The sequence below is a fragment of the Hippocampus comes genome, unplaced genomic scaffold, assembly GCF_001891065.2.
Source record: "Hippocampus comes isolate QL1 unplaced genomic scaffold, H_comes_QL1_v1.1 scaffold382, whole genome shotgun sequence".
Taxonomy (NCBI): Eukaryota; Metazoa; Chordata; class Actinopteri; order Syngnathiformes; family Syngnathidae; genus Hippocampus; species Hippocampus comes.
The window spans coordinates 627,116-652,983 of NW_017805156.1; the positions used below are offsets into that span (position 1 = coordinate 627,116).

A 25,868-nucleotide genomic window follows, 5' to 3' on the forward strand; every position below is an offset into this window, starting at 1 on the left:
CGCCGCGTTGGGCCTTTTCACTTGCAGCCTGCAGCAGTTAAAAAAAAAAAAAAATTGTCAAGAGAGACAGCGTGAAAGCGGGGATGGAGGCAAATGGCTCAAAGACATTAATCGTAATCGTCTCCCTTTTCAATGGCAGCATAGAGAGAGATGAGAGATGAATGGACGCATAAAAATGAACTATCAGAGGGGATAAATAATCAAATTGCAAGAGGGGACGGGCGGCCACAAAAACATCAGAGAGGACGGGGGAGGTCTGCGTCCATGTGTGTGTGGGCTGCCGTATTAGTCATAAAGTCACTACTAATTTATCTGCACCCGGCGTGTGCGTGTGGAGGGGGTCTTACACCTTGGAGAGTGTGTGTGTGTGTGTGTGCGGGCATGAGTCACCCATGCCAAGGAGCTGACTAATCAATCTATTTGGGAAAGGGCTCGAGGCGGATAGGACATGTGTTATTTATGGGCCCTCAAATGCGCTACACGGGTGTCAGTGTGTGTCATGTGGTTTGGTGTGGCGGGCACTGGAACTGAAGCACACTCATGTGCTGAAGATGGAGTCCTTGTTGTCTCCAATGAACGGCCCACGAGCTAGCTCCTGTTTTTTTTTTTGTTTGAAAATTGGAAGGTGAAAGCTGAAAACCGAAAAATTAACATTCATCTGATCTTTCTTCATTTGTTTAAAAAAAAAAAAAAAACCTGTTGCGGAACCTAATTCTTAATTCATAAATATTATTTAATATTTTATCCATCCGATCGATCCGTTTTATCCTCACAAGTGTCTGGAGCCGATCCCAGCTGTCTTCGGGCAGTTGGCGGGGGACACCCTGAACCGGTTGCCAGCCAATCGCAGGGCACACAGAGACGAACAACCATCCGCGATCACACTCACAAATGGGGACAATTTTAGAATGTTCAACAAGCCTGCCATGCACGTTTTTGGAATGTGGGAGGAAACCCGAGTACCCGGAGAAAACCCACGCAGGCACGGGGAGAACATGCAAACTCCACACAGGAAGGTTGAAGCTGGAATCGAACCCGGTACCTCTGCACTGTGAGGTCGACGCGCTAACCACCGGGCCCGCCAGGTACAATATAGTCTATCACATTTTTCACATTGTCAAGATAAACTCCACAAATCATGAAATGCGTCCCATATCCACATTTCCAAACCAATTCAAAACCCGAAGATAAATATTTGGGATTTTCACATCTGCTTCCTAATGTGCATAATGTGTGTGTCCTTGTTGTCTCCAATGAACTGCGACGAGCTCTCTCCCGTTTTTCGTTTAAAAATTGGAAGCTGAAAACCGAAAAATGGCCTTTATGATTCCAATAGTGGCGCTCGTTAAAACGCGCAGATGTACCTCGTGGAGTGGCTCTGCAGAACACACACACACACACACACACACACACACACACACACACACACACACACACAGACACGGAGTGACTCACTTGAAGACGGCGTTGTCGGGGTAGTTGGTGTAGCCCACGGCGTTAGCTCCCCTCAGCAACATCTGGAAGGGAACATTTGGGATCAAAGCCCTCAACTCCTGGAGTCTCTTCCACGGGCACTCGGACAGGAAGCGCATGGCCACATCGAAGGTGGCACCTGTGTGCGCACACACACGCACACACACACGCACGCACGCGCGCGCACGCGCGCACACACACACACACACACACACACACACACACACACACACACAGACCTTAAGTGCGACATTGCTAGCAACCGACTAAAAATAGAGAGATCTGAACACATTCCGTTTTCATTCCAACACTTTGTCATCTTGAGGCCGTTTGTGTAAAAATTCCCTCCATGGAAGAGGGGGCAGCAGGACGAAGAGGATGGGGAGGGGGTGATAGCAATCTCTCATTTCCCGCTGTGGATTAGACATTTATCATATAAACCAGAAATATTGAAGCCGCTGGTGGTTTTGTGCTGATCCAACAGTGTCACCATTAAATCTCATTTGGAGCGCGCGTTTGGAAATGGAGCGAGTCGGCAGTGCTGCGGGAAAGACCAGGAAAGCCCCGGAAGCAGCTTGCGCTTTATCAATTGTTTACCGCGCTGGCCCAAGTTTGGATTTGAGCCGACGTCAGCTCGCTGGACTTTTGATATGGAACGATGCTGAGCCGTGGAGTTCATCCCAAACGGCGAGCTTGGCGCCGCTTAATTAGATTGAAGGAATGACGACGACGAGGACGCGGTGCGGACGGCAGGCGCTGCTGCGAAGAAGAGCAACTGGAAATGAGGCACCTCCGACACGATTTGCAGTCACGTTGAAAGGCGGCCGCGCGATAACGTGATGTGCTCGGCGTGTGATCCACTCGATGGAAGATTTAAATGTTAGTGCGGCATAGGATAAGTGTCGCCATACGTTGTGTGACCCAAATCGAATGTACTGTATCCTCCACGGTGTTGGGAGAAACGCTATATCAGGAAAGGGACTAATCCTCAAAGGGATTTTGCAGCTTAATCTGCCCAATGATTCATTGTGCCTCCGAGCGGCCGCAGCACGTGACGCCAAATATGATCTGAGCGCACGCCGCCGAGACAATATGTCAAGATAACAAAGCGTCGCGGCGCCAACCACGGACAGTTTCCCGCGCTGGAGGTTGTCGGACGGTGTTTGGAGAGAAAACCTTGTCCTCCTTGTGCTCCTAAAACTGTTTCCCGTTTTGAAGGCTGCACTTTTTCAATGCCAAACATTTTCCAAAAAAAAAAAAAAAGAGAAGCTCTTGAGTGCCGGCCCGTTTAGAGCATTCTGACGGATCATTCAAGGCGAACGGAATCTTGTGTTTTCTGATACACAACAACTACCAAATGAAAGAGAAGACTCTCTTCTTGAGTACAAAAAAAGTTTGTTTCTCGATTATTTGCAATCAGCAGGAGAGCATAGGTTGGTTTCACCCAAATTACCTATTTTGGAAAAAAAAAATGCAAAAAACAAGCTTTTTGTGAAAAGATATATTTTATGCTCATCAGTAACTAAGATGCTAGTAAATTTCTTGTATGAAATACAAACAATGAAAATGTGCTTTTGATGGCAAAATGTATTTTGAAATAATCACCAGTGGAACAATTTTCCACTTTATGAACTTTAAAACCATATGCTGACTGTTTAGTGTAGTTACTACACAGTGTAGTAGTGGGAGTAGTAGTAGTATATAGTAGTGTGTGTGCGTGCATTGTGCCAGGTATGTGTGTATAGATGATCTCTCTTTTTTGTGACACTGTTTTAGTTGATGAAACGTGACAAAGACTTTGATCAATCAGAAGGTGCTTCTAATGGTCACATTTCATGAGAGCCATCATGTTCACGGGTTTTCACATTCCTTTGACACACGATGGTCTTATCCACGAGACCCAATGCTACCATCTGCGGGCCATAGTGTTTTTTTCTGCTTTCCCACAGTAATCATCAATCCAGAGCTTCTCAAGGCTTTTCTCTGGCCATTCCCATAAAAAACGTGATTACTTGTTAGGGTTGATGTTGACGTCATTTCAGGTCAACGGGCCCTCAAAGAATTAATAATAAATACAGCTGCTGTTTTCAAGGCATTATTATAAGTGATGGACATAATAATTATTAGGGCCCAATGGATTTTTTTTGAGAGAGAAAAATATTTCGATAACAGATTAACAAAAGGAAAAAAAATGGAGAATACGATAACTTACTGTTTCCTTAATGCTTACAATTAAGAGATGAATTAAAGGCAGAAGATACTTGGTCCTGTATTTTTATTTTTTGACCAATTATTATTGGAGGGTGTATTATCTTTGTTTTCTGTTGTAATGTGTTCATTGCAAAAAAACAAAACCATAAAAAGGAAAAAAAAAACCATTTTAAAACAGCCCGATTAATCAGTTGAGCCCTAATAATTATTCCAGCCTGCGCTATTCATGTCACCTACCTCCCCAGTTTTCCAGGCTGAAAAGGTTGTGCAAGTTATGACTGACAAACGGCGAGATTTTCTTCAAGTCGTGGGTGCGCACCCTGGTGGCCAGCAGGGACTGGTGGGCATCTCTGAATGTGGTGTCCATCAGCAGGAGGCCCTGGTGGGCACGCACGGCCTTGGCGAAGCCCTCCGGGCCGTCGCGCAGCAGGACGTCGCGGAATCCAACCGGAGGATCTCCTAAAATTGCAAATGATAGGAAATTAAGGACGGTTAACTACGGTGAAGCCAGGCACAGTGTCGATGCTAATTTCCGGGAGCCCGTCGATGACGTTTCACATTGTATGTTAGCGCTGAGCTAGCAGACTTTTGAGAGATGAAATGAAACATTTGGTGGAATGTTGATGGTTGTGCAATTTTTATGGGTTTTTTTTATCGCCTATTGTGGAACATCTCAATAAACAATGGTTGCCTGAAAAAAATAACAACAAAGCATCTTGCCATCGCCTGTGAACACCGAGGTACACGTCTGCCATCAAAGCGCAAACAACACATTTTACTCCCGGGCTGCTCCCACCGAGCCTCTGCCTGGCAATTAAACACGAGCACAACCAGAGGCTTTCAAATATTGGCAGCCCGACTGAGATCAATCCCAGCTGGGCAGCGGATGTTCATCAATCAATTAGTCCAGTTAATGAGCTAGCGTCTCTCCGCCTGGATGCTCATGGCCCTCTTGTACTTCTCTTTTGGGTTTCTTTCCACTTGACCTTTTTCTCGGTGCGCCTCCCCAACCGAAAGCAAAATGAACTCGGGTGTAGCGGGACACGGCAGTCATGAGCCGCGCGAGTCCCCCCGACTAAAAAGGACACTTTAAACTTATCAAAAACGAATCAGGCAAACGATGTATGTGCATGGCTCGCCCAGTTTCACACCAAATGCGGTATGCATTCGCAACGCCGCGCAGCCGAACGGCGCAGGCCTCCGCATCAATAATCCGACGAGCAATAGAATGTCACTTACAGCGCCACAACACACATTAGAAACCCATTTGTGTTGCGCGCCTACTGTGTGCATTACGATTACTGTAATCACACACTCGATGTACCCGACGTGCACCGGGATGGAGTTAATTGGCCGTTTTATTACCTCCATCGGGGAGAACTTTTGACTGGAAGTTCACATTTGGCCGGAGATCACGCGGCGCTCTTTAAAAGTAAAAATATCCGGATACAGGAGAGTTGTCCGGCTCGGTTCATCGCTTCTCATGTTTGCACCTCGCCGATGATTGCCTTTGTGTGCAGGCCGGATTATAGCCTACACCGGACCAAAGCCGCTCCTGTCCTCTTTTTCTAACCCCGCTCTCCGTCCACGTCCCTCTCCCTCCGCGGAGAGTGTGATAATACTGGTCTAATCCCTCTCTTCTCTCCCTCAATCCCTGAGTTGAATGAAAGCAACGCACATTACAAATCTCATTACTCAGTTTTCGATGCATGCATGGACAGTGGGCCGTATACCTACTCCCTGCAGGCCACGCCCCCCCGCCCCACCACACCCACCTCCCATTTCCTTCACATAAGAGAGCCCACCACAATATTTGTAGACAAGCTGAGTAGTGAGTCGGCTCACACGCACGCTACATCTTTTTTGAAGCAGCTGGACTTGCGCACTTTTCATATATGTGGAGCCTCCCATCCGGATGTCGGATGCACCTGCCCAGCAGAGTTGTCATTGTTGTGAATTTTGTAGTTGTAATATTATGTTATCGTTTTTTTTTTTGTAATTTCATCTTGACTTTTGTTTCTGAAATTTCAGTTCATTTGTTTTCAGAGCAAGTTTGCTTTTCTTCATTTTTCCTTGCTTCATTTTAGTTTAGCTTTTAGTTTTAGTAATCGTTTTAATTATTATTTTTTTTAATTACATGGAGTGTTTGTTTTATGGAAGATTAAAAAAAAAAAGTGATTAAAGCTACGGTCAGACTGCAAGTCTGAATGCTCAATGTGAAGTTTTTTGGGGTGAAATACGATTTTTTTTTCGGGGTGGAATCGTTCACATAAATTATTTTGCGACATCAATCTGTCTGGTGTGTGAACCAAATACGTCGCCAAAGTGACCCACATGCACAGAATAAGAGACGACGTCATTCACAACGTAGCGTTTACTGAAGTAAACATGGTAAAGCATGTCGAGGCTCATCATTTTATCATCTCACATCTTAAAAGGAGCAATGCGGGAGGGGGTAGAAATATTTTGGGGGAAATGAGGCGAGGCTGTTCGATTCTACTCAAGGGGACGTCCACTAAAGATGATGTCACGTCATTGCTGTCTGCGTGGCTAAATTACTATAGTCACTACAAATGTCCACTTCATGCTTCATGTTTCAAGTGGGGATTCAATTTAAAGCAAGTATAAAGTCAACAATTTAGCAGATTCATGACATTTTATCAGTCGTCAATAAAAAATTTAAATTGAGGATTTATTCTACATTGACATCGTCAGGTTAGGCTGACACGATAATAAAAGCACGTGAACCATAAATTCAGATGAAGTTACTGAACGCTGAACATGTATTTTGAGGCACCAAAATTGAAACGCACCATTAGGGCACGAGGATGAATGTAGTCGTCGTAATTCGTGGGAAGCTGCACCGTGGCGCTCTCTTTTCAATGAGCCGGTCTCATTTTGACGTACTACCTTTTTCTCACTGAAAATTTCAAAAGGCTTGTCTTTTAATGCCAATTGGCACCATATTTGAGATGCGCGTTTTGGGCAGTCAGATTTGATGAATCATGCCTTGCGATGAATGATATTTTTCAGGTTATTTAGTGATCGGTTCATATTTGCAGGAAAGATGCCTGCCTGTGTGTTGCGGCCAGGCTGATTTTCCACTTACAAAATGAGCAAAGGATGGAAACAGCATGTGGGGGGGAAAAAAAAAAAAAAAAAAGCCCACCGGGACCGAACGGTCAACGCGGGGTCACCGCTTAATCGATCCAAAGTTCACAGTGCATCGTGTCAAAAGCGTTTGGGGCAAACTCATAACCGAGCGAGGAGACCAAAGAGCCTGACTCCTGAGACCGCGCGTCGCTGGATGAGCTGCGTGTCAGAACAGCCCGGTCGTGAAGTCCGTCGTGCGGCAGGTGAGGGATGCCAACAACTTTGGGCTGCATGAATTGCACTCGCAACCCCCTATTGTTTGACTCATCGCTCAGCAGAGAAGCCCGGGGTGCAATCCTTTCCCAAGGCGGCTGCTAAACGGAACCTTTTAAGGAGGCTTTTCCGCCGAAAGCCATCCGACTGTTGGACAGCCCATTTGTCATTCAGGCGCTGCTTTTATCCAAAGTGCCCTCAGGTTTACAATTTGAAAATAACGAGGCCCGGACCTGGACGGAAGTGAACCGATCGTCTTTGATGAGACAGAAGTGGGCTGAAATGAAATCAAGCGCATTTTATATGTGTCATTTGCAAATTGGGTTTTAATCACTGCGCATGTTGAAACTATCTTGTTAAGTCAGAAAGGGTAACGGTCGGACAGCTGTAGTTGCCTTCTTGTATTGTATCGGCGGATTCTTTCACTGCAAGGCCATACTGGTTTTGCTGGGATCCATTAGTGCTGAAGAAACGATGAGAAATGATCAAATTGAGATTTTTCATCCTCCATATTACGATCGTGATTGAATGTCTTCAAGATCCAGAGAGGGCCTGCCCACTAATTCGGTGTTAATTTTAACAAGTCCATAGTAGAGGAAATCCGGCTGACAATTTTTGTAAAATAATCTCATTTTACTTGCCCCCCCCGCCCCCAACAACCCCAATTGGATAATTGCAATTTAATATGAGGGTTTTTTTCAAAGACCCTTTTCGTATGTATTTTGTGAAGAATAAACAGCTTTGTTTTCCAAATATGTTTTGTTGTCTTACACAATAAGTTAGGCTTATGATAAAATAAAGGCAAATTCACCATGAATTAATATGAAAGTGTTTTCAAATTATTTTTTATTTATTTTCTGAACCGCTTTATCCTCACAAGGATCGCGAGGGGTGCTGGAGCCTATCCCAGCTGTCTTCGGGTACACCCTGAACCGGTTGCCAGCCAATTGCAGGGCACACCGAGACGAACAACCATCCGCGCTCACACTCACACCTAGGGACAATTGAGAGTGTTCAATCAGCCTGCCACGCATGTTTTTGGAATGTGGGAGGAAACTGGAGTACCCAGAGAAAAGCCACGCAGGCCCGGGGAGAACATGCAAACTCCACACAGGAAGGCCGCAGCCGAGATCGAACCCATGACCTCTGCACTGTGAGGTCGACGTCCTGACCACTGGATCACCGGGCCGGCTTTTTATTGATTTTATTTATTCTTTACTTCAATTCGAGTTGTTAACTTCCTAAACACTTTGGCATTAATTATTCAGCCCCAGTGTTCATCCCCACTGGGATGGAAATGGAAATGTGCATGTCACAATCACAGAGCAACGAAATTCTACAATTTCAGTCTATGCAAGAGCCATGAAAAGATATTGACATCTAACAGAGGGAGACAGGAAGGGTGACGTCCCGATTTCTTCGATAAGAAGGACAAAACAAGGGGAACGAAGACTGGGAGGGATAAAAACAACTCCCAAACTTTGCTCGTATGGGAGGGGCACAGCGCGGGGTGTGGAAAAAGGCCCAGTGAAGAAATGCAGAGGCTGCCGCCGATCAAGTTGCATACCCATGGTGACGGGTGGAACGACGGGGTCAACGGAGGACGGTTTGGCCTTCACCGGGATGGGTGTGGTCGGTCCGTTCACCATCACGTGACCTACAAAATGCAGCAGACAGTTGGAAGGCGGCAGCAAATTAGGTCGATGAACAATTCGTTGGTCTTCTTTGTCGTTATCGCCCCACCGAGATAATGCAGCAGCTTCTGCGCTCGGTTTTGCGTGGGCTTGAGGTTGAACAGTTCCTGGTTCTCGTCGATGAATTGCGTGTCCACGGTGGAGTGGAGGAACTGGTGGTTGGAGAACACATTCTGGAGGAATGGGATGTTGGTCTGCGACGGGGAGAGAGGGAGACAAAAACAGCACATATAAATGATACTTTTACCATGCAAAAAAACGTCCTGGGCAAATTATGGAGTTGAAGCAGAAACTTTTCCAAATATGGTCAATTTTAAATTTTTCACACATTAATACGACTGCGTTGTCCCCATGTCATCTGTCATTTTTTTTGCATTAAATATGATGTGTTGAAAATAGCGTAAGAACAAATCGATAAACTCGCCAATAAACGATGCGGGAGCCGCGCGGCATTATGTTGCCCCAAGATCGAAAGTCTGGAAGCTTCTTTCACAACAATGAGGGGAAAATAGGTTCACCTGTTTTGGATAAAAGTAGATCACAATCCTGTTTTGGTGCAGAAAGAGCTGGTCAGATACCACGGGAAGTGCGTGCTGATCGACGCCTGCCTATTTAACTGCTTTGGCAGTTCATTGCTTTATTTATTGATCCCTCATGGCTCTAAGACCACAATTGTTTGCTTTTGTGAAGTACGAAAAGGATGTTTGTGTCGTTGGCAACAATATCCGGCATCGAGATCAACGCTCTGTGATGTGAATTGCGTCTTGGCATGGAACCCACGTGTGATCTTTCAAAAACAACCCCCCTGCTACTCTTGCGAGGAAGCAAGCTTGCCTTTTATTGAGCACACTCACGGAGCTTGGTCCCCGACCAAGACCCCCTGGATACTGGGTAAAAAGCCCCCCCACCTCTGAAGCCCACACATGTGCCTCGGTGTCTTACACTGGCAGTCTATAGATAGATCAGGCTCAGGCGGATACACGGACACATTGCGACAAAGCACGGCTATCGCCCATTGAGCTAGCATCCCGAAACACCTGGAGTGACTTGAGATAATTTGCCTCCGCAGTCACTCGGGAATCCAATAATTAGCAGGTGCAGTGAACGCAACACAGGCACACACACACACACACACACACACACACACACACACACACACACACACACACACACACACACACACACACACACACACACACACACACACACACACACACACACACACACACACACACACACACACACACACAAAACAAACACAACTCATTAGCGGTCCCAAGACAGCGCCGCAGAGCAAAGAGATCAATCTGCTGAGGCATGTAAACGCGCAAGTCGGTCACGCCGATACAGCCCAAATGAGACGCGGATTGTTTTATTCAGTGGTGCGCGGGAAAATGAACAGAGACAGATTTCAGATCCGCGGCACTTTGTGGGAGCTGGCGAAAAGAACTTGAGAAAGTGAGACGAAGCGTCTCCCTCTTTGGAAGCGAGGACTTGGGGGGTGTATTCTTAGCCACGGGCGGCGGGCAGGCCAGCGAGGGACGAAGACAGCCGAGGGATTCACGAGGCCGTGCGGCACGCCCAGCCTTGGGCTAACGCAAGCTGTGCGGCCCAAAAGACAAGTGAAAAAAAAAAAAAAAAAAAAAGAACGCTTTTGGGCTGCATGATGACTCTCTTTCCCATTTATAGGATCGCCGATAGCAATGCTATTAGAATGGATGCCGTCTCCAAGGACAAACCGGCAAGCTATGAAAATCCGATTTGATCCATTTTGATTGCAGTCCAGCCGCTTGCTGCGTATGAGCAAACTTTCGAGGACAAACGGCCCAAAAAAAAAAAAAAGGGCTTGGCCAAATCATTCGAATGAACGGTTATTGGGTCATTTCGACAGCGTACCGCCGCAAAACGACTAAAAAAAAAAAATACACCCACAACATTAGGTGCACCTGCATGAAGCAGACGAGCTCAAATATCTTCAATATGTTCAAAAACGGTATTTAAAAAAAAAAAAACAAACTGCTCTCCGTGTGACGCATGAAAACACTTGAAGTGAGCCAAAGAATTTTTTGCAAAAGCGCAAGGCTCGAGGCGGCTCCCGTATGGGCTCTAATGAGACGGGGCGGCAGATGTACCGAATGTTGTGAAATATGAATGGAGACAAATAACACGAGCTGCTCCTATTAATGAGAAAAACGAATACCGTGTCCTTTTGCACTCCATTGTATCCGATCAATGTGTTGATTAGCAGGCTGGCCGGCATGCCTGGCGGGACAGCACGCGCACGCACTTGCGCCCTCTCCCTCCTATTTTACACGACATCGCCTCCCCTCGACAGACACCCCCCTGCCCTGACTCGGATGGACTCGAACATCTGTCTGGATAACGGCTCTCGGTTTGGCCGGCTGCATGAAAGATGACAATCACACACACGCAAACAGTCGAGCGAAAGCCTTTTTTCGTCACGTAAATGTCTGGGTGGCATCCGCCGGCCTCGGAAGATGACATGTTGTCATGAGGGGCCTTGTGTTTACTTGGTGTCGTCATAGAAGGCCGCCGCTTTGCCTCTCGCCGCGCGTTGGCCCTCCCCCTCACCATCGGCTTTGCGTCGAGTGGCGAAAAGTTCAACTCCTAGCAAAGATTGTATCGATGAAATTGATTGCACACCTCACAAATAAATATCACGACAAACCGCTAACAGCTCTATTTTTGTAGACAGTGGCGCAAATGTCGGCGCATCCAGATTTCGCGGTGCAAAGCTCGCTGCACTTTTTGCCAGACCGGCGCGGCGGAAGAAATATCTCATATGTGCATTTGGTGCAATTTATTTCATTCATAAATATGCGAACAGTGGGCGTCAAGCCATAAGGATCATTGTATTATTTCTAATTCATATCGGTGGGCAGCGCAGGTAGGGGGGGGGGGGGTTACACAAGAACAATTTATCCAAGTGCCCCCTTCACCCCCGAAGACGTGCTTTCGCCATGTCGAGAGTCCAGCACGCCGCATTTCAAGGGAATGAAAGGAACCACTTTGATTGGCCAAGACTGAAGTCAGGTGTGACCACTCCCACAGCGGCGCACACGTCCCTCTCGCAGATCCTCCGCCCCCTACGTCGGCTCTAGCTCACCTCCACTTCTTATCGGAACACTCGCTGATGATTACGTCATGCTGACGTACATTGGCTTTGCGGTGCTTATGCTAGTTTAGCATTCCTAGCGCTGCTATTTTCTTGAAGCTCAATATTCATTCCCTGTGACATTATCACAACGACGCACGTTGATAATCGCCTGCCGTTTCAAACGGCCATGTTTGAGGATCACACACACGCACGTTCGCGAGGGGCGCGGTTTTGTAGACAAATCTAAAAGACGGTCATGTTCTTGAAAATATTTAGCTGGATTAGCTTCAACGATAATAATAAATGAATGCTGCTTCAGGGTTTGGAGGGGGCGGTGGTGGGGGGGGGTGGCGCCACAAATGAACGTAACGACATAATCCTAAATCCCTAACCGCAAACGGTGATATTAAAAACGCCGTGTGGCAGCACGACTGATGTCACAACACGGTTTTGTTTCTCTCTCACAAGATTTCCTCCGAAAAGATGCAGCTATCTTCTTAAATCCCGAACTCCTGGCAATTACAAACACGAGAGGGCACAAGGGCCGATCGGCGGCGCGTGACGCGAGGGCGCCGGGGATCGCAGTCGCGCCACCTCCCCCGCTCCGCGCCCCCTTCACTGAGGAGGAGCTGAATCAAGGCACCGTTGGGTCATTCAACCTTTCGCCCCCCCGTCGCCGCTCGCTCGCCCATCTGTCACGCCTTAAACCGTCAATTCTTGACACATAAACGGGAGCACACAAACAGACGACATTCCGCTTGCTCCCAGCTGGCTGCGAACAACTCGAGAATAAGAGTTGGCCGGCCGCGTGGTCAGCAGGGGTCATTTCAAGTTTGTGGATGTGGGAGTGTAATGGCACATTTTATAATCTGGATGGCGTATTTCCTCAATAGTGAACCACGAGTCAGGCCCTTTGGGTGAATTCAATCTGTATGGTTAAAAAAAAAAAAAACATGAACTAAGATGCGCTTCTTTCAATTCCTTCTTTTTTTTTTTCCTGTATATTGATGATTTGGGATTCAGATCAAAATATGAATATGAGACTCAGGTTCCAAATTTCAGCTTTTATTTCCTGGTATTTCGATTACTGTGCCCACTTCTCAAGTGGGCACAAAAAGTATGAGATAGTGCTCGTTTTTTGAGCTTTTCCACCGATGACGAGTGGGTCTCTAATGCATCCCCCTCACGATAAAAGCCGGTTCAGTGTGACTGTGCTGTCAGATTTCCATTGCAGCGGGCCTGCGGAGCTGTCTGTGGTGCTGAAAGCATCGGCGGAGTGCAGCTGGCCCATAAGACACAAAGCACATCACCGGACTGTTCCACTGAAGGTGCGTTTGTAACGCACGGCTCCAGCTTTGAGCACCGAGGCGGCCAAAAATGTTCAGAGGAGGAAAACTAACACCCCCGCCGCCCTGTTTCTCAACGCGGCTGCGGCGGCCACAGCAAAGTGACACGGCGTACAATCTGTTCCGAAAGAGCGGCGACGCGAATGATCTCGCGGCGTTCTGCCGTCAGACGTTTCACACCTCAGGTGCGCTTGGGCATCCAATTTCCAGTCGCTCCCGATGCTAAATGCGAGCGGGCGTAGCGATATGAGAGAAATATTCGCTCACAATTACCCATAATTAAATGTCAACTGTGGTCGGGTCGTCACCGGCAGCAGCCCGCAGATTGCCGGCTTTCATTGTCAAGCCCGCAAATGTTTCTGGAGTGGAACTTTCAGCAGCACTTCAGGAGATCTAACCCGATCCTGAGGGTGGGTGTCATTGTATCAACATCATTCAAGATGCCAAAGATGTCAGCTGGCGCGACACTCGAGCGAGCTCTTTGGCAGCGCCGTCCTGATGAGCGATTTCTGGGCTTGGGAATAAATTTGCCATGCTTCGCGTGGAAGGCACCCCCACCCCCGCCTCTCCTTCTTCTTCTTCTCCGGAACACCTGCTAATGTGTTGCCGACTGAGGAGACAAAAGAAAATCGCTTCCCTTTGTACTGATCGTAGGTCAGCGCTTGAAGCGGACGAGAAATGGATCAACCGGCGAACGCCATAAAACACGCACAAAACAGCAGAAGGTCAAGACCAACCGGCGTCATTCTTCAGCCTCCGGTCCGATTGCAAATCCCCGCCAGGGCGTCACGCACGGCAACCGGCTCTTGGAAACATTTGGCTCGCATCTTTGATTGAAGGCGGGCTGCCTTCTCCCTCAAGTAATTTCTTCGGTGTGCTCCGAGGGTACGCGTCGAGCTTTTTAGCGGGCAGCGCAAGGCCAACAAACCGGAGCCGCCGCACTTTTTCTTGCACTCCATTGACCGCTTCCTAGCAGTGAGCTGGTAATCATTAGGAGAGCGCATTAGTAACGCGCGGCAAATAAGTAAAGCGCAATGACATGCAAACAGCTCCGAGGACAAAATTAGGAGGCGGAGCTGGCGGCTCGTGTGTAGGTGTGGGTGTCCTTGTATTTCATTATCTTTGGATTGTGACAAATGCAGAGGCATCGGCCCTTCAATCTTCCACGCCAAACCATTGACAGTCCTTGTGTGTGTGTGTGCGTGCGTGTGTGTGTGTATCAATGTTGTTAAACAAAGTTTCAAAGTGTAAAAAAAAAAAAAAAAAAAAGTTAAGCTAATCTCTCAGCTCGAAACCACTGTGGGAGTGCCCAGTGACTGCACCGAAAGAAGGTCCCATTCGGCTGTCAATCAAATGCCACAATGACATAGGGATTCCATTTCGTTGGGAATATTATTTTTGTCTACACATGACATGTTTGAGCCATGAAAATATAGTTTTCGATGAAGCCACTCCGTGTTCGCTCCTCCAACTGACCCCTGACCTCTGCAGCCTCTGCAGGCATTTTATTGGTAGCATATGCAAATTACAAGGAACATAACACTCCCCTCATTTCCACGCCGCGCCACTCGGCCCGGCCCTCCCTGTCCAAACAACAGATACTTTGTCATTTCAATGGGTAGCCTCTCCGCAAACTGAGACAACTGTAATTTCGCTCAAGGACATCTTATCATGCTGGAGCGCATCCTGTACTTCCTGTCCGCCCGAAGTTGAATCTTTCTTTCAGTATTATCAGTTAACAAGCGTCTTGGCTCCATTCACCTCAAATTGACCCCCGATTCTCTGTGCTCAAGTGTGTACAAGCGTAGGCACACCGAGACGAACAACCATCCGAACTCACGCTCACACCTCGAGACAATTTAAGAGTGTACAATCAGCCTGCTATGCATGTTTTTGGAATGTGGGGGGGGGGAACCGGAGTACCCGGAGAAAACCCACGCAGGCCCGGGAAGAACATGCAAACTCCACACAGGAAGGCCGGAGCCGAAATCGAACCCGGTACCTCTGCAATGTGAGGTCGATGCGCTAACCACTCGACCACTGCGCCACCCTAAATATTTTATCATTTTATATATTATATTATGATTACAGCAAAAACCCAATGCTAAGAGAGAAAAATAAGGGCAGACTCAGAACCTGAAAAAAAAAAACCCATTTACTTGCATCTTTGATTAAAAACGGTCGTAAAAGGATTGTGATGTTTCATGTATTCCGAAACAAATCTCTGAGCCGACTTGAGCGTGCTAATATTGACGTCTCATGAAAAACGGTGTGGACGCACAAAAGACAACACCTCTCCGAACACTGAGGTCACAGAACACCACGGCGCCTCATAACCTTCGCCGGAGGGTGCATTAATTGCGAGCCAATGAGCCGTGAAGCAGAACACCGTTAACTGAATACGATTGGGCCGGATGAGGTGTCAAAATCGCTCACGCGGGGGTGGGGGCGAGGGGGGTTGGGGTCCAAAACACCTGAGCGCAGGCCAAATAATGACTGCCCGGGGAACGGGAGAAAGCAGGGCCGAGGGGAGGGAGAAGATGAAGAGCCGAGGATGAAATTGAACCGTGGCCGCCTCCCATCTCGCTTTCATCTCCAGCTTTCTCACGTCTCGTCAGCGCAATGTCTGCTGCCGTGGCTCAAGCGCAAGATTCCATTTAACACCCTGTTCTTCCGACGCGTAGAGATGGAAGGGACACGGGCTTACAAGTGTTGGGCTTCAAATGCGTTCCTCCGCAAGCCCGCGCTTGCTGCCTTATCTCACCGAGGCGCTCGGAGAGCCTCGGCCTTGCTCTTCCCCTCCTTCACTTTGCTGTCCTCACGCCGTCTTCCTCCTCCTCCTCCTCCTCCTCCAGCTCTCCCCCTCGCCGGCCCCAGAGTAGCTCCAGGCGCTAAGAGCTAGTCTTGCTTTCATCTCCCGCTCTTTCTCCATATGTCCGTCATGCAAGTCCTCCCGACACAGCTAAAAATAAACCGCGTCGTCGGTTACTACGAGCACCTCGACGACATCAGGCGCATGTTACCGTAAAAAAAAAATACGCGATTAAACCTGCCGCTGATGAATTGTGACGAAACTGATCTTGGATCTTCAGAGTCGAGCATTCAAGAGACTCTTCATGAATGACACGGAGACAATTTGTGATGATTTGGATAATTTCAGTTGTCTTGATTTCGTCGTTTGAATAAAGGCCATCCGATGTGATACGTTCATATGCCCCAAAATGTAAGAAGCCAGGTCATGAGCACAATTTAAGTTTATTTTACGATTATCTGTACTTGGGACATGTGTGTATGCTTTAAATGCAGAATTTGTTATAGTATCTTTGAATTTTTTGGGGCGGGGGTGGGGGGGATCGAAAGGAACTTCCACTACTGGAGAGTGGAGACAAAATCCCGCTGTAATTTGAACATATTTGGCCAATAAAGATTTATCCCGACTTTAATTCTCTTTTAATAATCGTTGCTATAAAAGCACCGTTGGGGGAGAGGCAAGAGAGCATAAAACTATCATCAATTCGACTATTATACATAATGAGTGGCACGTTTGTAAGTTAAAAGACTGAAGCGATGTGACCAAACGGTCAAGCAAGGCTTTGAAATAACCGAGTAGTAATACAGTCAAACCTCGGTTTTCGAACGTCTCTGTTCTTGACCAAATCGTTTTTCGACCAAAAATTTCCGAGTTTTTTATGGCTCGGATTACGACCGACAATCGGTTCTCGACCAAACTGAGCGCACTTGAATACGCCACTTGACTCCTCTCGCCTTCCTTACACGAGGAAGTGACGCTTCCTATTGTAGCGTTCCATTGTGAGCAGACGTGTTAAATAAAGATTTTTTTTTAAAAAGAGAATGGTTTCGGTTTTCGAACAGGCTTCCAGAACGGATTATGGTCGAAAACCGAGGTATGGCTGTACTGAGAAAAGCTTAGCGCTAACGTCACCCACCGCGCGTAGTCGGAGGTTGAGGCACAATTCGCTGCTACTCACGCTTGCGCTAGCTAGCCGCTGGCGAGCTTCGGCTTGCCACTTTTGTGGCTGAACACGAGTCGCTGCGAAGTCAGTAATCATCATCACTAAGCTGCATTTTTGACGAAGGCAGAAGTCATGCTAATCGCTCGGCTAATCCAAGCGTGGCGCGGCTCGCACCTTTGACATCGGAATCAAGTGCTTGGGTGATCGAGTTCACTTGTCACAGACGTCTGACTGGAACCGCGTTAAAGTGGAGCGCTTCCAACTTTGAACAGCAAAATAGCAGACAAATGTCTGGATGCTGGAGAGAAAATCGACTTGCTCAATAGATCCGGCACCGCAAATGAACTTTTTTTTACAGTGTACGCCAGCCAGGAAGAGTTGCCTGACAGGTTAAAAGTGTATTACTATGGGATAAAATATTTATACTGTCAGTTTATTTATACTCTATTTATATTCATTTTTTTTTCACAATAGAGTCCTGAGTTTGGATTTTGATTTTACACACAACAAATGTTCTCACAACTACATGAACGATCCTGATCATTTGAATCAGGTGTGTTGGAGGAGGAAGACATCGAATTTCGGGGCTCTTGACTTGGATTGCTTCTGGACAGGAAAATACAGTTTGCTGCTGTACACAATGTCCGTCCATCCATCCATCTTCTCCCGCTTATCCGGAGTCGGGTCGCGTGGGCAACAGTTTTAGCAGGGAAGCCCAGACTTCCCTCTCCCCAGCCACTTCTTCGAGCTCATCCCGGGGGATCCCGAGGCGTTCCCAGGCCAGCTGAGAGACATCGTCTGTCCAGCGTGTCCTGGGTCGTCTCCGGGGCCTCCTGCCGGTGGGACATGCCCAGAACACCTCACCAGGGAGGCTTCCAGGAGGCATCCTAATCAGATGCCCGAGCCACCTCATCTGGCTACTCTCGACGTGGAGAAGCGACTCGACTTTGAGTCCCTCCCGGATGACTGAGTGTCTCACCTTATTTATTTAACACCCCCGCCCCACCAAAAAAAAAAAAAAAAAAAAAATTGCTCCACAAAACTAAGAAGTCGCTCTTTGCTGCTTTGAAGCCTTGTTAACCAGCTCAACACAAAATACAACGTTGACTCGACTTGATCATCTTCTGGATTGTTCCTACGCAGCATTTTCCATCTCCTGCATTCACTCTCCCTCCCCTCATGTCTGCACTCCCCCACTTCATCACTCTGGCTCCACATCTCACTCTCTCCCTCTCTCTCTCTCTTTCTCTCTCTCTGTCTCTCGCTCTGTCACAAATCGGCGCCAGCGTAGAAGGACCTCAGTCCCGTCTCCCGTTCCGTCTTAGGCGCAATGAAAACATAAGGAAGAGTCAAAAGAAGTGTATCGGGGCGGCAGATGAAAGCAGGGAGGAAGACCTGCAGCAAGAGGACATTCAGAGGAATACCAGCGGCGTTTTACTCGGCGCTCACCGTCTCTTTCCTTCCCATCCCCTCCTCCTTCATTCACTACCTGTACTCTGGGATTAGCACGACTTAAATTCCAATCAGCCCCGCAGCCCGAGCGACGAGCGACAGAGGCGGCAGACAGAGCGCCGCAGCTGTCCAGGACGAGCCAGCCGGAGGGTGGGGGGGGGTGCCGGCGGGAGGGGAGAGAGAGTGACGGCCAAGAGGAGGGGAGAGACGAAGGGGGGCAGAGGCAGAGAGAGAGCCATGGGTGTTGTTCCGCCGCCGAGTTGAGGGAGCGCGAGCGTGTCGCGAAGATGGGGATGTGACGGCTTCGCTGGTCGCAGGTGGAATGGTTGGGAAGGCAAGGTTAGTAATTCCGTCTGCCTCGGACATTGAGCGTGATGGTGGTGGTGTTGGGGGGGTGGGGGGTTGCACGAAAGCAGGAGAGAAGCGATGAAGGGAAAGCAAAATAGCTCGATTGTGTTTTCCAAGTGGCAAATAAACACCTTGGTGGGGAGAAAAAAAAAAGGGGGGGTGAGGTGGGGGGGTGATAGATGAAATCCGCACGTTCTATGCAGGGTGAGGACGCCGCATATGGAATGCGGGACGCAAACCGTAAGCAAGACTTGAGCCACAACGGCACAGAGTGAGTGTGCAGCTTGAACACACAAACGATCCAAGAAATCGACTTCTTGGAGCTGTCAAAGATGACTGACAGGCCAGAGTCCACCAGGCGGACTTTAGAACTGTCTGACATTCACAGTGCGGATCAATAGGCCGGTTGTTTCATTAGCCTGCCCGTTTGTGTGTGCGTGCGAGTGTGTGCGTGTGTGTGTGTGTATATGAATGTGCTACTTTGTGCGCTCCTGTTTCGACGTGCAGAGACACCAGAGCAACCTGCAGAGAGACGTTAAGGGGGTCCCAGGACTATTGATCGCCTCTTGACAGACAGGTATTGGAGACGAGTTGCTAAGGAGTGAGGGAGAATTTACTGCCGCCATCAGGGAGGAGCGGATGACGGACAGGCGGCCGTTTTGAAAGGGGAGGGGGTTGGGTGGGGGTATCACAACAACAGAATCCACTTCTTACTCCTCTTCTCCCGTAGGTCATCACGCCCTCTCGCCAAGGTCACAGAGTCACCGGCCGACAAATGAGGCGGGGGGGACGGCGAGCGCACAGGAGACCGCCGTTGACGCTCCGCGGAAGTCGAGCCCGGAATTAAGTGGCGCGAGAAAGAGGAAGTCCACGCGTGAGGGATGGAACCGCGAGAAGGCGATGAATAAATAACCGAGGTAACTGTCGAGATGCGTGAGGATGCGCAGGCCAGGAAGAGAGAAACACGTCGCTGCCGTCTGGATTCCAGTGCGGGCCGAACTGAAGCCTTTAAGAAATAGACATCCGATGCCGCCGCAAGGAAGTCGTATCAAAAGGGCCTTTAAGAGGATTTAAAGCCAAGTGGATTCTTGGATTCCCCCCCACCACCCCTTCTTCAAAGTGAGGTCTCCATCTCGGAATAACGGGCCAGGATTGGTCGTGTAATTCGGAATTTTCCAGGTTCTCTCTCCCTGATGTAGACGCTTAAAGAGGATATTGTGGACATTTCTCAAACCTGGCTGGCTTTCGCATATCTTTTTGATGTGGTGAGGTGAGGAAGGGACCAGGACAGGTTGCGACACAAATCTTATTGAACGCCCAAGCGGCACAAAAGCACCCGGGGGAGATGTACTGAACACACACAACAACACCCATGCGCACACACGACAGCAACCTGGCCAACATGTGGAGCTGATTCTAGTTGTTAAGCACAGACAGAAAAGGTAAGACCTTTTGACCTTTTTATGTGCACCCCCGAGACCTCACACACACACACACACACACACACACACACACACACACACACACACACACACACACACACATACAAGTAGTTCACACACGTTTAGTGGCCCTACTTGTAACTGTAACTGAGAAGTTATTGTTTATCATAGCATCCACAGTCAGGGATTCAAGAAATAAAACCCGTACATACAAAACCTTCCTCCCAACTTCTATTTCATGCGGTGATTTGGATTTGCAAGCCGACAGCCAATCGGCGTGATCGATTGTCACTGACAGCTGACAGACAGCATTTTGCATCCTGCGATTGAGCATACAACTTAAAAAGCAGAGTGAGACAAAAATTCTTCACCATCATTCTTCACAATTTGAAGCGCTGCTTTTTACCGAGGTTTGCTTCTGCTTGTTTTATGAATGTGTCTGGCTTGAATCTCGTGACTGTGGATGGTATGACAAACAATGACCTCGCAGCCACGTTGGTTGTTCGGTATGGTGTGAGAGTAATGAAATTGACACTGAGCGTATGAAACAATGTTGTCTTTTCTAAAGACAGTTTCAAATTTGCAATCAAAATCAATTGAAAATTGAATCTTTAAAAATGTCGTCCAAATCGAGAAATTAGGGTGGCACGGTGATCGACTGTTTAAGCAAGTCCACCTCACAGTGCAGAGGTCCGGGGTTCGGTTCCAGGCTCTAACATTCCTGTATGGAGTATGCATGTTCTTCCCACGCCGACGCGGGTTTTCTCCGGGTACTCTCTTTTCCTCTCACATTCCAAAAACACGCATGGTAGGTTAATGGAACACTCGAAATAGTCCCTAGGTGTGATTGTGAGTGCCAATGGCTGTTTCGTGTGCCCTGAGATTGGCCGGCAACCGGTACAGGGTGTCCCCCGCCTACTGCCCGAAGACAACTGAGATAGGCCCCGGCACGGCCGCGACCGCTGTGAGGCTAAACGGCTCGGATTATGGATGGATGTTTGGATCTATAAATTATGGCAGAGTGTCAGGGGATCTAAGGACACTGCATCCTTGTGACTCAATATCGCCCCCTGGTGGCCCAGCCCTGCGGGGATTTTCACAGTTCTCCAGATGGGCCACTGCGGGGACCACACACACACACACACACACACACACACACACACACACACACACACACACACACACACACAGTAGAACACATATTGGCTCAGTAAAGGTGAATCAGTGTCTGCACTTATTTAGCTCTCGTGCTGAATCATTAAGTAGGGGAGGAACTCTACGCACTGTCTCCAAAACACACACAGCACACAGACATACACTGGGGTGTCCTATTAATAATAAACAGATGTGTCTTGGTAACAACAACATGAGAGGGAAATGTCAGCGCGGGTTATATGCGGGTTATTTTTAGCTTTTCCTTTCCATTTTCATCCACTAACACCTTTAATTGGGGGTTTTCATGCTTTACTCCCATGAGAACTTCCTTCACCCACCGCGTGCAAGCATGCAAGCGTGCGCGCGTCGATGTGTGTGTGTGTGTGTGTGTGTGTGTGTGTGTGTGTGTGTGTGTGTGTGTGTGTGTCTGTGTGCGTGTGTGGGCCAGATGCTGTATCACTTGCTCGCAAGCTTCAATGTAATCTCGCATGGCGTGTCGTTTGGGTGTCGCCATGCCGGGATTTGGGGCTCCGGGCGGCAACCTCGGAGAGATTTTACATAAGCGCACACACACGCACACGCACGCGCTTGCACTTATTTGGCCTGCTGACACAGGAAACCGACTGAGTGGATGTATGGGAGGATAAGAGGGCCGCGAGACACGGCGAGAGCGAGGGAGAGAGCCAAAGATAAAGTCAGGAGAGGAGATAATGTAGAGAGAATGAAAAGGGAGAAGGTTGGCGCAACATGATGAGGACTAAGAGGTCAGGAAAAAAAAAGTGATGAGGGATTCATTGATGGGAGTGTAATAACTGTGATTCACTTATCGACATTTTGATGAGTGACAGTATCAAAAGATGAATGAGGTGAGTAGGCAAAGACATGAAAGATGTCTGTCATTATCTACTTGCGCTCCTGACTAGGGCTGAAATTTTTTTGAAATATCATCGAATTGCAGTTTTTTTCCCACCCTCAATACTGCGATTGCGATTTAATCGAGGATTTTTTTTTTTTTGGATAACCGCTTCCCTTGAATTGTTACTAACAAACACAAGCAATCTTACAATGAATGATATTACATTTATCACACATAAAGGTTTTGATCTTGTCAATTAAGCTTGTGCTGAAGTAAAGGCAAATGAACCATGAATTAAATTTGACCCAACAAGTGTGGGCGAAAAATTAATCAATAAAACACGAAACAGATGACAACGATGATGCAAACAAATCTGCGGCTTTACCACCTGAACTTTTCATGTTTGATTGAAACGTGTGGCACTTATTCGGCTTTTCTAGACACTAGTGAAATAAACTTGACTTCCCCAAATTCCGAGTTCCCCAAGACAAAATGGGCACGTCTTCGAAGCTGCTTCCTGTCACAATAAATGGAGATGACAAGAACAATACTCGGTCATATTCTTTATCATCTGCAAAGAACTGCTAATATTAAGGCCGCACTGATGAGACGAGAGGAGCTGAGTCATTTCAAAGAAGAGTATGGCTGTCTGTCTTGTAGCCGCACCAGAAACAGCAGCGCAGCGGCCAAGTCAAGGTATGTTGTGGTTATCTTGTTCTTTTGAGTGCGGTATAGATCTATAAGACACCACTGACAGCATTCAGGATGTAGGAGGCAGCTATTTACGAAGGTGGACCATTTTGTGCTGAATCCAATTGTCGGCCTTGGCTGAGTTGTATGCTCGACTCGGCCTCATTGCTGTTCCAGCGATGTCGCAGGCTCTTTCCAACATGGAAGAAAACAACATGTAGCGCCTTCGCGTGAATGCAAAGCAAACGCTAATTGGCTTTTGCTTTCCCGCCGGTGATCCATTTGGGGTGAGCGTCATGTGGCCGGAGCGGCGGAAGCATTTGTCATTCCTTCAATTATCTCGTCACTGTCGGCGAGGGCGTCTGCCATTCCGAGACGCCAGCAGATGGGGACGCTTGCCGTCAAAATGAGCAGACTGGCGAGTGGATGGAAGGGGAGAAAGAGCACGAGGTTGAGGAAATGGCCGTTGGGTGCATGCGAACGGAGGATTGATTCGGAGCGGGGAAAGCGGGGACTCTCGGCTGGCTGGTTTATTCAAAAGCGAAAAGCAGAGCTAAGTTAACACGAAGGTCTGGTTTGTTTTACTGCGGCGAGGTCGAGAGGATGAGTAATTAAAATGTGAACAGTCTGTTTGGGCACAACGGGCGCCTGATGAGCAGGAAACCACGGCAACCGTGGGCGACAGACGGAGAGATGCTTTGGGAGAGCGCGATTAAAGAAAGCGGGCGACTGCGAGGCTTGAGGGGTATGGTGGGTGGTGAGTGACATGGGTGCAAAGTAAAAGACAGCATTTGAGGAACTGAACTATTGTGCCATCATATGGCTCGATAACTCTGTGACGAGTGTTTTTTTAAAAAAATTTGTAGAGTCATCAATTGTTTGATTAGAATATCAATAAAATAAAGAATAGAATAAAACAAAAAAGGCTCATGCAAAAGATCGAACTGAGCCACAGTCAATACAGTAATTGTACTTGGGCAATCCAAATCTTTAACTTGTCTTTTATTGTTTTATACAATACTGTATAATTCATGAATTCATAATATGAGTCACTCTTCGCAGAGGATAAAGAACACGACAGTGAGTACTGATGTATTGTCTCTGCAGAGGTGTTACCGCATCTTTTGCGCTCGACGCGTTACAGCACCGCGAAATAGATGCTACTTAGCATTAGCATTGAGCTAAGAAACTAAAATCTGGTTGCTTTAACTCATCAAAGATGCTGTTTAGCATTAGCATGAAGCTAGGGAATGAAAATCTGCTTGCTTGAAATGCAAAGGGTGTTTGACTCTTTTTTTAAATAATTCAATTCCTCAGAGTGCCGCTTCATGTTAAGTGTGTCGAGTTGAAGTCTCACGTAATCCTTGCCACGGGAAGAACATAGAAGAAGGGTTTACTCAGCGGGTATGTGTGTGTCGCGTGAGTCAATACGACAGCCACCGCAATCAACGGGTCTGGTTGACATGTCATCGACCCACCGCGGTGGGAGCTGAGAGCTGATTGGATAATCATTTGCGTTCTTAAGATTCCTACACCAGCCCCCCCACACCCCATAAAGAAAGCCCGGAAGCCAACAGAATCATTACACGGCCACACACACAAACACACTCAAATTTACTTTTGTCAAGCTGCAAACAAGATACGCTGTCAGCAAATCAGGGTCCATAAAATTGGCCCTGCGGGGAGTCCGAATGAGAGTGAGCGTCTCACCAACTTGCGTTGGATTAGATTGATTTCTGGCTCTTAGCAAGTCTGCGTACACACGCGTGGCACACGAAATGGCCTTGAACAGAAAAAGTCGACATATGAAAAAAATCGACAGCCAATGCGGCAGTATAGTGACAACGTGGTTGCATCAGGGGAGGAAAATGAGGAAGAAAAAAATTAAGAACGAAGGAGGGGGAGTGCAAGCACATCAGGTGCAGCCGCGGTGGCGGGTCAGTTTCTTTGCCACCGCGTGTCATGCAAATGCAAATTTACGAGCGTCGGCGCAAGCGCGTCCCCGTTGTGGTGCGTCTGCAACTTTGGGGGTGGGCATGTGGAACGGCGTGCGGAGGACTCCCGTGGATTGGAGTAATTATTTTCCCCAACACTGGAGTCCACAGCGTGGAAAAAACTAATGAAGGGCAATTGGAGGGGTTCATTCATTCCAGGAAGGGGAAGTCTTTCATGTGTACGCTTGCTGATCGATCACACCGATCCCAAATAGTCCAATCTGGTATTCACGTGAATAAAAAAAACAAAAAAACGGGCTCGGCCGTGCCCACCGCTTTGCCGCTTCGCCGCCTTCGAGTCTTACAGATGTTTTACACGGGAGGGGAGGCTTTGCTGACAGATAACACTGACATGCTACTTCGCAGTCAGTCAGCGACAGTGACGCATTACAAAAGTTGGAGGGAAGGGGGATGGGGGGGGGGGGGGAAGCGAACCTGTGCAAGCGCACATATAAAGCGCGCACACAGTGAGCCTCATACTCATCGAGGCTGCGTTGAGGGCATACGCGAAATGGGAGCTTTTCATTCCGGATCATGTTCAAGTTCTGTGTGAGCCAACAGAGTGCCAAAGAAAATCACTGTCACCTCTGTTCTTTGCCACTTCAGTTTATCGTCAGCGCACAAAAGTGGAATCCCCCCGCGAGCTTCCGCACACTTTCCAAGAGGAAGGAACATGCGGCAAAGACGGGGAGAAGCAAACATTTCACAATCCCAGAAACTTTTTGGTCGGGGAAAGTGACGAGGGAGAC

General features: G+C 47.9%; 2 protein-coding genes across 3 annotated transcripts in view; one reads left to right on the top strand and one right to left on the bottom strand.

Annotated features, from left to right (window-relative positions):
• The window catches only part of LOC109515072 (pyruvate carboxylase, mitochondrial), a 134,926-nt gene that overhangs the window by 20,505 nt on the left and 88,553 nt on the right, over positions 1-25,868 (bottom strand). Inside the window, 4 exon segments of the mRNA XM_019868643.1 lie at positions 1,456-1,612; positions 3,922-4,143; positions 8,618-8,707; positions 8,794-8,938. Of these exon segments, the coding sequence (XP_019724202.1) occupies positions 1,456-1,612; positions 3,922-4,143; positions 8,618-8,707; positions 8,794-8,938 (614 nt within the window).
• The window catches only part of LOC109515066 (leucine-rich repeat and fibronectin type-III domain-containing protein 4), a 28,579-nt gene continuing 20,918 nt past the window's right edge, over positions 18,208-25,868 (top strand). The window contains exons 1-2 of one of the 2 annotated variants that reach the window (XM_019868637.1): positions 18,208-18,973; positions 19,713-20,424. The gene's annotated coding sequence lies outside the window, so the exon portion shown is untranslated. Of the gene's footprint in view, positions 18,974-19,164; positions 19,560-19,712; positions 20,425-25,868 lie in introns of those variants that run through there. The other variant, XM_019868638.1, reaches the window with a different exon arrangement.